Here is a 13,447-nt window from a genome sequence, read left to right as displayed (position 1 = left end):
CACAAGGCTGTTAACCATTTACTGCGGAATCGGCTTGTGACAGACGACCTTTGATGACTTTAGCACCTCCAAGTCCATCAATTTCACCACAATTCTCGGTCCAAACTGCACATATTTCAATCTGTGAAAGCTGACCGGCTAGACAACATGAGCACACGACACCAACAGCACCTACGACGGGTCTTCACCCACAATTTGTCCACCTTTCGACGACAGCCATGGACCGAGATATCCGGCTCACTCGGCGACTTGGGCACGTTCCTGCCCATTGTCATCGAACTGACAGAAGGACGGCAAATCTCTCTCACGACGACCCTGGTCCTGACCGGACTCTACAACATCCTCACTGGAATGGTCTTCGGGATTCCATTGCCAGTCCAGCCGATGAAGGCCATTGCCGCAGTTGCGATTTTGAAGTCGCTCACAGCGGGACAGACAGCCGCAGCAGGCATCTTCGTGGCCACCTGTATTCTCGTTTTCAGCCTGACCGGGATCTTGTCGTGGTTCACCAGGGTAATCCCCATCCCGGTTGTCAAGGGAATTCAAGTCGGGGCAGGATTGAGTCTGATGATTGCAGCGGGTTCGAAGGCCGTTTCGGCCCTGTCTTGGACCGCACCATCTTGGGCGGATAACTACATCTGGCTTATCGGCGCCTTTCTACTGTTGTTTAGCATCAATGCACGTCCTCGCGTCTTGCCTTACGCCCTCGTGCTATTCCTCGTCGGCATTACCTTTGCCTTCATCCAACTTGCAGTACACGAACGCCAACATCTCCCTGGATTCCGACTGTGGCATCCTCATGGGGCTCGCATCCCGTCTCTGCAAGACTGGAAGATTGGCATCCTTGATGCGGGTATTGGCCAGTTGCCTCTGACGACTCTCAATTCCATCATTGCTGTGACGCATTTGGCCGCCGACCTCCTCCCCGAGATCGAAACTCCATCTGTCACCGTCATTGGAGTCAGTGTCGCCGGCATGAATCTGATCGGGTGCTGGTTTGGAGCAATGCCCGTCTGCCACGGTTCTGGTGGTCTCGCAGCACAATACCGTTTCGGAGCTCGGTCAGGAGCGAGCATTGTCATCTTAGGCATGTTCAAACTGGTCCTGGGTCTCTTGTTTGGTGGGAGTTTGACTGCTCTACTGAATAAATTCCCGCTTGCATTGCTGACCGTCATGATCATCGCAGCTGGTCTGGAGCTTGCAAGTGTAGGTGAATCACTCAACACGGAAAGGGCACGGGACCTGGGCAAGGAGATCAGCGGTGACACCCAAAGTAGCTCACGCCAGCACATCGATCTGTCAGACGAGGATAAGAAGCGAAGATGGACAATCATGCTTGTGACGGCGGGTCTACTGGTCGCGTTCAAGAACGATGCGATCGGATTTTTAGGGGGTATGATCTGCCATTGGAGTTATTCTATACCTCGGTACGAGCGGACGCACCTGTCTCGCAATATCTCGAACGTCGACAGCGATGAAGCAGATGAACGCCGATCTCTGCTACCGCATTGAGATGTTGGAGCAACAGCTGATTCAAATGCCCTGGGATCCACAGCCTTTCTCCTCCTATGTGGTTGCCATCGTCATCATGGTCTCATCTCACCAAGGTATTCTGCCCTCCTTTCTCGAAAAAGTACCTGAAACACCATCAGGTCCCTCAGCCACCAACTCCACGACCCGAACGGCACCATGCTTTGGATCCATCTCATCAGACATGGGCAAACCATTGAGGCCCGTAGCCCTGTGGCCCGGACACACGGCATTGACCTTCCAACCAGGATTTGTCGTGGCATAGTAGACAGCCAGGTTATTCAAAGCACTCTTACTGGAATTATACCAATAACCCGAATACACCTGCTCCGGCTTCCATGTGAGCGTTTCTGTCAAACTCGCCAGGGTCGACGACACGAAGATGACTTTGGGCAGCTTCGCCTTCTCCAACAGTGGCTTCAGTCGATCCGTCAAGACGGCCTGGGACGTGACGTTGACGGAGAACGTGTGGTCGAATTTCTGGCGCAGCGTCGCGTCCTTCGACAGATACTGTGCGGCGGTGCCGGCGTTATTGATGAGGACATCCAGTTTTCCGAAGACCTGCTGGATGGCCAGGAACGCGCGGTCGATGGAAGTGTCGTCCTCAATGTCCAACTGGATCGGGTTGACGTTGACGGGCGCACCGAGCGAAGATGCCGCTTCCTCTCCTTTGGAGGTTTCACGACATCCAAGCAAGATCTGGCAGTTGCCGGCGGTACTCTGCGCGAGGGACTTGACGATCTCGTAGCCGATCCCTGCATTGCCACCCGTCACGAGGATGATGGTTTTGTTGGCGGCGGCGATGCTCGAGGGCCGGTGTTGGAGGCCTGGTCGTGACATTTTGGGAAGACCTTATTCGTGGACTTGGCTTGATAGCTTGAAATTGAATTCGTAATGTGCTGTGGAGCGATACTCAAGTGATACGTTTCTTGATAATTGTGCGTCAGGGTGGCTTGAGCAGAATTGGATATGATTTCGTGGGGATGATGATGAGGATCAAGTGGAAAGATGAAAAGAGTTGATATGATCGGCTTGGCCGTTCACGATCAGCGGTGACCATGAGATGTGGCAACCACGACGATTAAGTACTACTTGTTGCTAGTGTTTTATTGTTGTTGATCATGCATCATACGTCACGGCAAGACACTTCAAGTCGCAATATGCACCTAATCATCCACGCTATCTCCGATTGGTTTCGTCTTGACTTCGACACCGATTCAACGGCCCGATAATCTTCCATCGAGTGGTGGCCTGAGACGATGTGTTGATATACAGTTTCCATCTGTGACTCATTCACAACTACGATTACAACTATATCATGCCTTGCCATCCAGTTTGGTAAACTCCGTGGGTCCCCCTGGTATCTGCAACCAATTCTTCTCGTCGTAATGCTCCTCGCCCTCGATGCAGTGGAAAGTATAAATGATCCTACCTTTCTGGCTCAGGTTTTTCTCCGATTTGTGCAAGATGTTGCCATGGATGAGGACCAAAGTTCCCGCTTCGACCTCACCCAGGGCGTATTCTTCTTGATCCTGCGGCGCCACGTCATGATCGTTCTGGAGACCTCGAGGCCATCTGCTGTCCTCGGGCACTGGCTCGAATGTCGTCCCCAGCCCGTCCGGCCTCCTTACGAATCTCTCCTTTATTGGAGCCCTCCGATGACTGCCGGGAGAGAAACTCAGGCATCCGTTCTCCACTGTTGCGTCTTCCAGCGCGATCCAAAATCCAACGGCGGACGGCTTATCTGTGTAGAGAAAGGTGCTGTCCTGGTGGGGTGGGACAGCACCACCAATCTCAGGCTGTTTGCATATCACCATACTTTGCAGTAATCTGGGATCTTTGTAGCCCAGATCTTTCGCAATAGCAGCATTCCTGCGCCCTGTCTCGCCCTGATGTGAAACATTGCCAAATTCGGGGACAATACCATGCAAGTTGTGGCCGATCTTATTAATGGCCCTCTCTTTAGGCTTGTTCAGGTCTCCAGTCTTTGCGTCAAAAGCATCTTCTTCAAAAAAGAACCGGACTTTGTCACCAGAGGAGAGGAAATAGTCGTCTCCGACGTGTTTGGCCGAGGTTGAGTCTCCGTTGTCATCGGTCCCGGTCGTGAAGCGCGTGAGCGGGTGATCTGCAAGGGGAAAGTCGATGAGAAGTTGGTTTGTCCTAGACAAGAGCTCTAGACATGTCTGCTTGGAAAGATAGGATGGTATTATGAGGTAGCCATCGCGCCAGAATGAGGCGATTTGTTTCGAGGTCAATCCCGCGGCACTCTCGCCTTGTCCGGGCTCCGGTGACACTCGGGAAGGGGCCATTATGGAAGCAAAGGCAACTAGGGGGAGAAACAAATCAAAGAAATAGCAGCCAGAAGAAGAATAAATTATTCACCGGCAAAAGCGCACGAGAAAGAGTCGAACGTAGTATCAAGATGCACTGGGTAGCATCCGAAAAGGCGTGGGGTAGCAATTAGAGGGGAATTCTGCTATCGATAAGGCTGTCATGCCGCTTTAAGTAAAGTCATGTGATAGTGTCTTGGCACATGAGTCCATCGTGACGGGATACATAACTAGGTACCTACAGGGGGTACGCATCCTAAACTACCAGCGTCGCATCTGCACCTCACCTGTAGCGTTGCGCTGAAATTCTTCTGCGGTTTTCTTGAGCTATGCCATTATGCCAGATCAGCAAGAGACTTTCATTGACGTGACCTTTGTGGGGTGAGGAAAGGAGGGGATAAGAGCACGACGGACAGAGGAAGGATAGGGATCATGTACCTCTTGAAGCAAATCTGCAGTCTTCGTCAAGCCATTCAAGACGAAGTCTCGGCGATTGCTCGCACTGTCAGGGTTGCCACTCACGCGATTCAGGTAAGAATCTATCTTCTGAACGCAAGTGACCTGAGTTCCGAAAAAGTCGCTGAGTTTCCCCAGGGCGGTTATCAAGTTTGACAACTTGCCATCAATATCGGAAGATTGTTCTATCAGCATGCTGACATTCGTGGCAAGCCTCGTCCTCTCGTTATTTTCTCTTTCTCCCTCATTAATCACTCCCTCGAGTTCATTGTATGCACTTTTCAAGCTATCTGTCCGGGCGATATCCAGTGGGATCCATCCGAGACCAGGCCACTGGGCCAATCCCACAGCCATACCAGGCTTTGTGTTCTGTTTATCAATCCATCAGGGTAAAATTCCTCAGAGCGGATGAAAACAAGGTTATGAAGCTACTCACCAAGTCTGAGCTCTTTATCCTCACCCCTTCAAGCTGCTTTTTGGTCTCGCTGAGCTTAGTGTTATACTTGGCGTCAAGTCGGTCGAGATATGGCCGCTTTGCTGCCTGATCGTTCGAGCTGTTTTCCGCTGGACCTGCCTTGAATTGCTTGATAACTTTCTGAACATCAGGTTGGAAGGCTTGTGTCTTAGATTTGAGCTACGTTTCTATGTCAGCCGTGAAAGATTCAAATCTGGGAGCTCGGATTTCGGACTGGTCTCTATGCGATACACAGACCTTGACTCGGGCGGAATTGGCTTACTGAGATCAGCGTTGCCCGGATGTCATCAATTTCTCTCTTCTTGTTCGAGGCATCTTCCTTCACCATCTCGCAAGTCATGAGACCCGCCTCCCTTGCTTCATTAAATTCCCCGTCCTGATCTGCCCGGCTTTTGTATTTATCTTGAAGTAAAATCCCAAATTGATGCTTGAGATTGATCTGTTCTGCCCTGTAGAGATTTTCAGTCGTGTTCTCGGCATACTGGATTGCTGGAGATAGAGCATTAACTAAGAAATTGATTAGCAAAACTTTCCACTGGTCTAGAATCCTCATCAGCCCACCCACTTAGTCTAGAGAGTTGATTGTTGTAATATTCTTGGCAAGTAGTTCCAACCTCTACCATCGTCTTCCGTGTCAACTATGTGATCCATCAGTGCGTGCATGTAGAGACGGTGAAACAGCATAGGATGAGACTTACTGAGTAGATTTCGTTGTCGAAGTTTACGATATCCCCGAACGAGTTTCCGCCAAAGCGGCTGTCGAACTCATAATCAGCGCTAGGAAGTTCCTTGCCGCTCATAATGTAAGCTCGAACATCTAGAAGTGCCTCTCTCAGCAACAGTCCTCTTCATCTGCTAGTAAGCAATTTTACAAACCATAGAAGTCCTTGGAGTTGAGTACAAATCTGCTGCCTGCATCGGCTTGGTCACCAGTCTTTGCGACCGAGACAATAGAGGTCTGAAGAGCAGTGATGGCATCTTTAAGCGACTTCTCTTCGTCTGAGGTTGGTGCCCAATCCTGACCCATATCGAGACTAATGTAAATGGACTGGAGCTGGAGCGAGATGTCACGGCTTCAGACTTTTGAAGTGGAGAATGTACTGATTTGTTCAACAATCCACAAGTAACGAGTCTGAAGGCAGACTGGAAGGAATCATGACTTCTTATACTTCATAACGCATGCGGACCCAACTCAGCTGTGGCAAAATGAGTCTTGTTCTGGAAGGGCTCAGATCATGAAGATGCCAGAACACACACCGGACAACGTTCAGCCGTCCTTACGCATCCCATTGTGACATCCGTCTAGACCTCCAGCCCGCTGTAGTGTTCATTTCGATCTTGTGATAGTGCGCTTGTCCAAGAGTAGCACATTCGTCCAGTTCGTGATTTTTATCCCTCTCCAACTAAGGAGCTCCAGATTGGGCAGCTTTCATGCATCTTTGGCATTTCGATCAAAGAAGTGGGGAATACCAGAGTCTAGATGCGATGTCGAAGTCACTGTCGAGCCGTGGGAACAAACATAAATAAATCAGCAACCAGAGTGACATCTGGCGTAGTAATTGGAGCGAATGGGTGTTAGTCAAGACGTCAACAACGTGGCCAGAATCTTTGGGGGACGGCTCGCGGGGATTCTGTGGGCCCCGTACTCCATCTTGGTTGTCCACTCTCGTTCCATATGAGCTGGATTTGGCCAGCCTCCAATATGGCTGGCTGAGAACTGTCCAGAAACGGACGCTTTTGCTGCCTTCTCGTACATCGTGCGCTCTGTACCTCCACAACCGAAACCTTGGGTTACCAGCGTATTCTCTTATGGCATCGGCTATCAGGCACTCCTATCCCGAGTGAGAATCCATCAGCTCGTCTAACTTAAAGACCATGTCTCACGAAAGTATATAATTTAAGCAGCGGCTGCAAACTTTCTTAGCGAGAACAGGTACAGCAATGCGTCATGAATATGCATTTTCCATCAGAAAACAAACAACTAATGCGCATCTTATGCTTCTCGCCGCGTAGGTAGCGCCATCGGTTCTCAGGCCCACCACCAATATGTTCAAGTGACTGAACAGGCATTCGCAACTTTAGTCCAAACCCGCGTCCACAGCTCTGGTCATGGACTCATGGCGGAGGCGCTTCACGAATAAAAACAGATCACTGACGAGAAAGGTTGATCTAGATGTGATGTCCATGAAGCCGCCGAGAAAGTGTCCGTTGCCTCTCCTCTCCAGCCCACCTGTGACAAACCCTCTGCATTATGGTCATTCATTCTGCTCAGGCCACCGGGCTTCGCCAGTTGGCTCGGGCGATCTCTGTACACTTGGCTGAGTCTCGAGATGCCCCAAGTATGTGAGTTTGCCGAAAGACACTCATGCCAATTGAGACAGAGTGTGACGCTTCGAGGACCTTCAACTTGCGTTTTAATCAATACCATGAATTGTTTGGTCAATGTGCTTGGTACTTCGGACGTGATGGGTAGAAAGAACCAAGGTGTTCGTCAAGATCGATAAGTGTAGGATTTAACATCTTGGCGCCAAGGCAGGCAATCTCGTCCTCAAGTCTAGGTGCCCTTTCATGTCGCTTGCCTGACGCGACATCCTGCTTGATGCATTACCTGCGTGATCACATACAAGTCTGCTTTCTCTAGAAGAACACTCTTCTGGTGACAACACAGCTGGGTTGCCAAAGAGCCGATGACACCAGTTGAGGTACATCGGAGAGCTGGCTTGATATTGCTGTCTTCCTCCTCAGGATCAAGCAAAAGGCACCAAAAGTTATGCCTCGACATCCAAGCAAAGCTTGTAATGGTTGCAAGCAACAAAAGGTATTTCAAATCAGCAGATAGTAGCATCGCCTCGCCTCGACTGATCTGTCTTCTCGAAGTTACGATGCAGCGCTGCTGTAGATTTTCCGCTGCCTTGTTCACGTTGTCGAAAGATGGATTTAGAGTGCCATGTTGACGATAATTTTCAGCGAATCAACAAACGAAGGTTGGTTGGGCATTTGAAGCTCGTTGACCAGCCCAGAACTACTTGATGATACTGACCCTGCACCCTTAAGGCGAACGGAAGCTTTGTTCGAGGAGAATGCATTGCTGAAACAACAACTCGAGTCCAGCCGGTCTCCACCAGGCCGCATTGACGAAACCTATGACCAGGGCCACATCTCAGCCGCCAAAACTGTAGCTGAAGACACCGCAACAATAGATTTACACTCATCTCAGAGCATACAGAACATCGATCCAACTGCAAGACCTCAGTCCTTGAGTTTCAGCCATAACGAGATACCAGCCTTGTTTACACCTTTGAGTCCAGATCAACAACCCACCCAGGTCCAGCAGCTCCCGAATGCTAGCAACGATCCCACTCAACCTCGTGTCCTTGCTGGTATCAGGGTTGAAGCCGACGAGGTTGACGAATTGTTCAAATTGCACGTTCACGTCACTCAGCGGCCCCGCGACTGATGCATTCGCTAACATGTTATGCAGATATCATCTACATTATTCTATGCACCTACCGTCTCTTTACCCAAGCTTGTCACCGAATGGATACTATGATAAGTCGCCCTTACTATTCTGGTGTGTAATTGGGGTGGCTGCCCGTAGATTCACGCCGAACCCGACTCTTCTTGGTTCTCTCGCAGAGCCAATTATTCGACTGGCTTCACCTCTTCTCCATCCTCCATCTGCTGTCATTCCTGCGATTCAAAGTCTTTTGCTCTTATCGTCGTTCCCCTTTCCAACGGATTCAACTCATAAGGACATTTCATACACGTTATCTGGGATGGCAATCAACTTAGCATTACAGGTAGGATTGCATGTGCCAACTTTCTCTCGAGATTACAGCCGGTCGAAAACGACCGTCACCCAGGAAGAAATAGCGATGAAGGTAGAGTTATGGTTCTACTGTATCGTCATTCATCAGAAGTATGTCTTCATCTGCTGTCCGCGTCTGCAGCTGTAAACTTATCTTGAACAGGGCAGCATGTGGACTTGGCTATCCCATCATGGTATCGCCTGATCGACTGCAAAAACAGATGGACCTACGAGGACTTCTCGACAAAGTGTCGCCAAGTCTCCTACTGGAAATGAAGCTAGGGAGCATTTTGAGCCGGGTCAATGTACTGTTCTCTCCATCAACGTTCCTTTTCGAGGAGACACGGGATGCACAATCAAAATTCGCACGGACGATGATGTCGGACATCTTCGAGAATCAGCTTGATGAACTCCAATCGGAGCGGACATTCTCAAGTCTGGAAGAACTCTACCTCAACGTCACTCGCCTTCAACTTCGACTGCACTGTCTTTCGAATCGGGAGAACCCTGCTACCAGTCTTCAACTGGGGAGACTAGGCATTGCTGCCACATCAATAATCGACCTAGTCGAGCATGTCAATGCACAAACGTCGTTGGTCACGCATTGCCCTCATTATATTTACCGAATGACCGCACTCACCGCAGCAGTCCTTCTTCGCCTCACAAAACAGTCAGAACCGCTGACTGGCTCAAAAAACCCAGAGGCCGCTAGAAATGCAAAGAAATATTATAAGTCTTACTTCTTCCGCACGATCTCCCTTCTCAAGAGCATGTCAGTCGATAGCAACGACATGCCAAGTCGTATGGCCAAGATATTCTCCCAGCTCTGGACAGTCGAAAAGCTCTTCGAAAAGCAGCCAAACCGCTCACTGGAGGACGAAAGTGGTGGCAATGAGTCTGCGTCAACTACTGCACTATCATCTCCCCTTGTCGTTCAGAGCAGACTATCCATGAGCGTTCTGCATGACTGTATGTGGCGGTGGAAAGAACACTTCATATACTCACAGTCGTCAAGAAATCCGATGGTCGATCCTTCGCATGCTCCAAGTGATCAGGCTAGGTCTAACACTGAGCCCACCGCAGTAACTCAGCAACAGCTTTCTGGAATGACGACTATTGCACCTGAATTGACGGCTGCCACGGCATCTTCAAGATCCTGCATTGTGCCATTAGCAAGCAGTCTGACTGCTGGCCCTACTATGTCCAACTCAGAAAACATCATGACGCCATCATTTATTCAAGACTTTTCGCCACTGGCTGCGCTACCGTGGGATACTAACATGAATGATGAATTTGAGATGATGGTCCACCATTTCCCCGATTCATGGCCAGTTTGAGTCTTGATGAGCTGGACTTCGCATGCGGAACAGTGCTGCAGACTTGGGGTACATTAGATACATACACAAATGATGGCCTCTAGCAAGAATTGGGGACCTGATAAGCGCATTGTTCTAGTATGTACCAGCCGCCTTGCGAAGACAGGGTTTTTAATACCTAATCTTTGCCCAGAATAAAATGATTGCCACCTCTGCGGCAAGCCTACGTTTGGAGTCTTACCCCGCTCGAGTGTATGAAGAACCCTGCCATGTTCCAGAACAGAAATGTGGGAAGTTTTTCATCTCGATAACTGTCTTCCATTGCTATTGTCGCAAATCAGCCTTGCATCAAGGAAACAATGCATAGAGACTTAGACATGGCGGAAGAGTCGACTCCGATTCCAGTCGTGTCGTTCGAACAGTTCCTCACGGGAGATCGAGCAGACCAGAAAGAGGTGGCGAAGAAAGTCTACGATGCTTTTTCCACGGTCGGATTCATCTACCTCAAGGACCATGGCATTCCGCAGAGCCGAGTCGAGGAGATCTTCGAATTGGTGCGTCCGAAAGCCCAGGCGTCGCGGGCATGTCGTATCCCACCATATTGACACACAGTCACGCAGAGCAAATCGTTCTTCACGCTTCCCCTGGAGGAGAAGCTCAAGTATAAACTCGCCGAAGCACAAGTCAACCAAGGCTACACGGCCGACGGGGCTGAAGGCATCCACGACCACAAGGAGTGCTATGAGCATCGACGCTTCAATAACAGACTATGCCCCTCGGAATCCGAACTCCCAAGTTTCAAGTCCACTCTCGACAGCTTCTACAACCAATGCCTGAGATTGGCGATGAACGTCCTCAAATGCCTCGCGATGGTGATGGACCTGAGCGACGACTTCTTCGAACCCATCACCAAACGCGCAGACCCACAGCTACGCCTGATCCACTACCCGGAGATCGCACGCGAAGTCATCGAACAGTCCGGCCACGCACGCATCCACGCACATACGGACTTCGGCCTGTGCACTCTCCTCTTCCAGGACCAGACCGGGGGGCTGGAAATAGATCCCTGGCACGAAGGGAACTTCGTGCCGGCGCCGCCAATCCCAGGCACGATATTGGTCAATATTGCCGACTTGCTACAGCGATATACCAACGGCAGGGTCAAGTCGACGAGGCACCGTGTTGTTAGTCCGTCGCCACAGAGGTTTTCTGGTGTGGTGTTACCGGCACGCTATAGTATTCCGTTCTTCGTGCATCCGGATCCAGAGACTACGATTGATCCCATCACGCTGGCTGAGGGTGAGGAGAAATTGTATGAGCCTGTTAATGCGGGCGAGTGGCGCACCATGCACACTGCGAATAATTATCGCCTGCAGCAGCCGCCTGGGAAGCCGGTCGAGGTCGCCACAGTTGGGTAAGGGAAGTGTTGAGATATGGGTCAGCAAGACTATCAGATCTTACTTTGTGTAGGTGGAACGTTGGCCGCGGCGCAAGCTGATTGTGGATCACGGATAACTCATCATTGCAGTTCAAATTTCCCTCTTCGGTCAGCGCATATTTTTTACAACAGTGTAGATGAACGGCTCTTCAACGCATTTGACTCAAACCTGGGTCATTGATTCAATAATCATATTTTGGCATGCTAGACGCAAACACATACCATCCTGATATGTACGCAAGCGAAATGTACCGTGACCCACTGAAGGATACTGGTTGAATCTGAACAACTCGCAAAATTTCCTGGTGTGTAGCTCATGGTGCGCGTCAAGTAGTCTTTTTTAAAAGCCTGTGTCAGTGCCAGATCATGTGAACGAAAGACTGATCTTATTAACAGTGTGGACACCTGCCCCGATAGCCTCGCTGATAGCATTGTGGGCATGCCTCGGATTATTTGGCTTATGCGGGGAAAGACCATGGATACGAGTTGCTGCCCAGGAAATGTGGCCGGTTGTTGTACAGGGCGTATAAATATGTCTTGGGTATGTCCTATTTCGTGTAGCATCATCTCCAAATATTCTTCAGGTCTAACAAAATATACTAGAGCCCTGTTAAATCATCACAATGGAGTCCTGGTCAGTCGTTGATTACCAGAAGCCACTAGAGAAGTTGAGTGGTCCCATCCCCGAACCTGTCGGAACCGAAGTCCTGGTGAAAGTAACCCACTGTGGTGTCTGCCATTCTGATTTACACTTCTGGGAGGGATATTATGACCTCGGATTTGGAAAACGACTGAAAATGAGCGATCGTGGGGTGAAGCTCCCACGCGCACTTGGGCACGAGATTCTCGGAGTAGTTGAGAACGCTGGGCCGGATGCGCAAGATGTACAAATCGGCTCACGACGGATTGTTTATCCTTGGATAGGATGTGGGAGATGTCGACGATGTGAACAAGGCGAAGACAACTTGTGCGCCAGTGGTAGACCTCTTGGTGTTGCTTCAAATGGTGGATTCGCAAGCCATGTCATCGCACCCCATCCCAAATTTCTCGTCGATCCTGGCGACGTGGACCCGGCGGTAGCATGCACATTTGCATGTTCCGGAATTACTGTGTTAAGCTCAATTCGCAAAATCCTACCATTAGAACCGGATGACCCAATCCTCCTGATAGGTGCGGGTGGATTAGGCCTTGCTGCAATCGCCACGCTGCGGGCCCTTGGACATCGCCGCATAATCAGTGCAGATATCTCTGAAGACAAGCGTAAAGCTGCCATTGAGACTGGTGCTACCTCTGCAGTTGACAGCTCGAGTGAAACTGCAGCCAAAGACATTCAAGACGCTGCTGGTGCTCCAGTGCTGGGAACGATAGATTTTGTGAGTAATACACAAACTGCAGCTCTCGCATTTGAGGTTCTGGCAAAGGGAGGGAAAATGGTTCAAGTGGGAATCATGGGTGGTGAACTCAACCTGTCCTTGGTTGGGATGATCTTCAAGGCACCAATGATCATGGGAAATTATACCGGTAACCCAGGCCATCTGAGGGAAGTTGCAGAGCTCGCAAAACAGGGCAAGCTATTGCCAATTCCTGTTACGACGATCCCAGTAGATGAGGCTAACGATGCCTTGACGCGTATTCGGGAAGGTAAGGTCACTGGAAGACTGGTTTTGAAATGGTAGAGTTGTCTTACTTCTGGGTACATTTCCAATAGCCATTGGAATGGACCTAGGATCCAGTATCAAGATCGAATAAAGGTTATTAAACACTTGCTTGAGACGTGGCAATCTGATGTCTCCTTTTTCACAGATTCATAGCCAGGGCATAGAGCCACGTGAGATGGAATCCAGATGAGATAAGAATAATTCGCACCTTCCCTTCTGTGGTTGAGCCCGAACGTGTTGAGAGCGAAAAGACGCGCCAAGAAACAGCGTGAGAGCGTGTCTACGTTACGTCATCGATTCGAACCCAATCCGAGTCCCTATCCATGGAAAGCTCACTATCAAGCAGTCCCAAGTAATGTTGTACTCAACATTATCGAAACATTATTGAGATTGATCAGAGAAAATGTCCTTCTTGCTGCCTATTTTCCACGTTGGC

The 13,447-nt window shown here is 49.9% G+C and overlaps 8 protein-coding genes across 8 annotated transcripts; 5 read left to right on the top strand and 3 right to left on the bottom strand.

Moving 5' to 3' along the window:
- Positions 1 to 147: 147 nt before the first annotated feature.
- Positions 148 to 1,512, top strand: LTR84_004445 (uncharacterized protein; the record flags this gene model as incomplete). Its single annotated transcript, XM_064848022.1, has 1 exon — positions 148 to 1,512. The coding sequence occupies one exon, from the start codon at positions 148 to 150 to the stop codon at positions 1,510 to 1,512; it is 1,365 nt and encodes a 454-aa protein (XP_064704561.1).
- An 87-nt stretch (positions 1,513 to 1,599) lies between these two features.
- LTR84_004444 (uncharacterized protein) lies at positions 1,600 to 2,370 on the bottom strand (the record flags this gene model as incomplete). Its single annotated transcript, XM_064848021.1, has 1 exon — positions 1,600 to 2,370. The coding sequence occupies one exon, from the start codon at positions 2,368 to 2,370 to the stop codon at positions 1,600 to 1,602; it is 771 nt and encodes a 256-aa protein (XP_064704560.1).
- A 476-nt stretch (positions 2,371 to 2,846) lies between these two features.
- On the bottom strand, positions 2,847 to 4,115 carry LTR84_004443 (uncharacterized protein; the record flags this gene model as incomplete). The annotated part of the gene is made up of 2 exons (XM_064848020.1): positions 2,847 to 3,856; positions 4,112 to 4,115. The coding sequence occupies 2 exons, from the start codon at positions 4,113 to 4,115 to the stop codon at positions 2,847 to 2,849; spliced, it is 1,014 nt and encodes a 337-aa protein (XP_064704559.1).
- A 6-nt stretch (positions 4,116 to 4,121) lies between these two features.
- On the bottom strand, positions 4,122 to 5,818 carry LTR84_004442 (uncharacterized protein; the record flags this gene model as incomplete). The annotated part of the gene is made up of 7 exons (XM_064848019.1): positions 4,122 to 4,187; positions 4,299 to 4,685; positions 4,753 to 4,950; positions 5,054 to 5,298; positions 5,357 to 5,429; positions 5,490 to 5,608; positions 5,668 to 5,818. The coding sequence occupies 7 exons, from the start codon at positions 5,816 to 5,818 to the stop codon at positions 4,122 to 4,124; spliced, it is 1,239 nt and encodes a 412-aa protein (XP_064704558.1).
- Positions 5,819 to 7,589: 1,771 nt separating this feature from the next.
- On the top strand, positions 7,590 to 8,248 carry LTR84_004441 (uncharacterized protein; the record flags this gene model as incomplete). Its single annotated transcript, XM_064848018.1, has 2 exons — positions 7,590 to 7,609; positions 7,846 to 8,248. The coding sequence occupies 2 exons, from the start codon at positions 7,590 to 7,592 to the stop codon at positions 8,246 to 8,248; spliced, it is 423 nt and encodes a 140-aa protein (XP_064704557.1).
- Positions 8,249 to 8,790: 542 nt separating this feature from the next.
- LTR84_004440 (uncharacterized protein) lies at positions 8,791 to 9,936 on the top strand (the record flags this gene model as incomplete). The annotated part of the gene is made up of 1 exon (XM_064848017.1): positions 8,791 to 9,936. One exon carries the CDS (start codon positions 8,791 to 8,793, stop codon positions 9,934 to 9,936), a length of 1,146 nt encoding a protein of 381 aa, XP_064704556.1.
- Positions 9,937 to 10,292: 356 nt separating this feature from the next.
- On the top strand, positions 10,293 to 11,333 carry LTR84_004439 (uncharacterized protein; the record flags this gene model as incomplete). The annotated part of the gene is made up of 2 exons (XM_064848016.1): positions 10,293 to 10,469; positions 10,536 to 11,333. 2 exons carry the CDS (start codon positions 10,293 to 10,295, stop codon positions 11,331 to 11,333), a joined length of 975 nt encoding a protein of 324 aa, XP_064704555.1.
- A 643-nt stretch (positions 11,334 to 11,976) lies between these two features.
- LTR84_004438 (uncharacterized protein) lies at positions 11,977 to 13,029 on the top strand (the record flags this gene model as incomplete). The annotated part of the gene is made up of 1 exon (XM_064848015.1): positions 11,977 to 13,029. The coding sequence occupies one exon, from the start codon at positions 11,977 to 11,979 to the stop codon at positions 13,027 to 13,029; it is 1,053 nt and encodes a 350-aa protein (XP_064704554.1).
- Between the last annotated feature and the right edge of the window lie 418 nt (positions 13,030 to 13,447).

The sequence above is a fragment of the Exophiala bonariae genome (assembly GCF_035927105.1).
Source record: "Exophiala bonariae strain CCFEE 5792 chromosome Unknown scaffold_19, whole genome shotgun sequence".
Lineage (NCBI taxonomy): Eukaryota > Fungi > Ascomycota > Eurotiomycetes > Chaetothyriales > Herpotrichiellaceae > Exophiala > Exophiala bonariae.
Note: the sequence above shows the minus strand (reverse complement) of the source record. Positions and strands in the feature narration are given on the sequence as shown.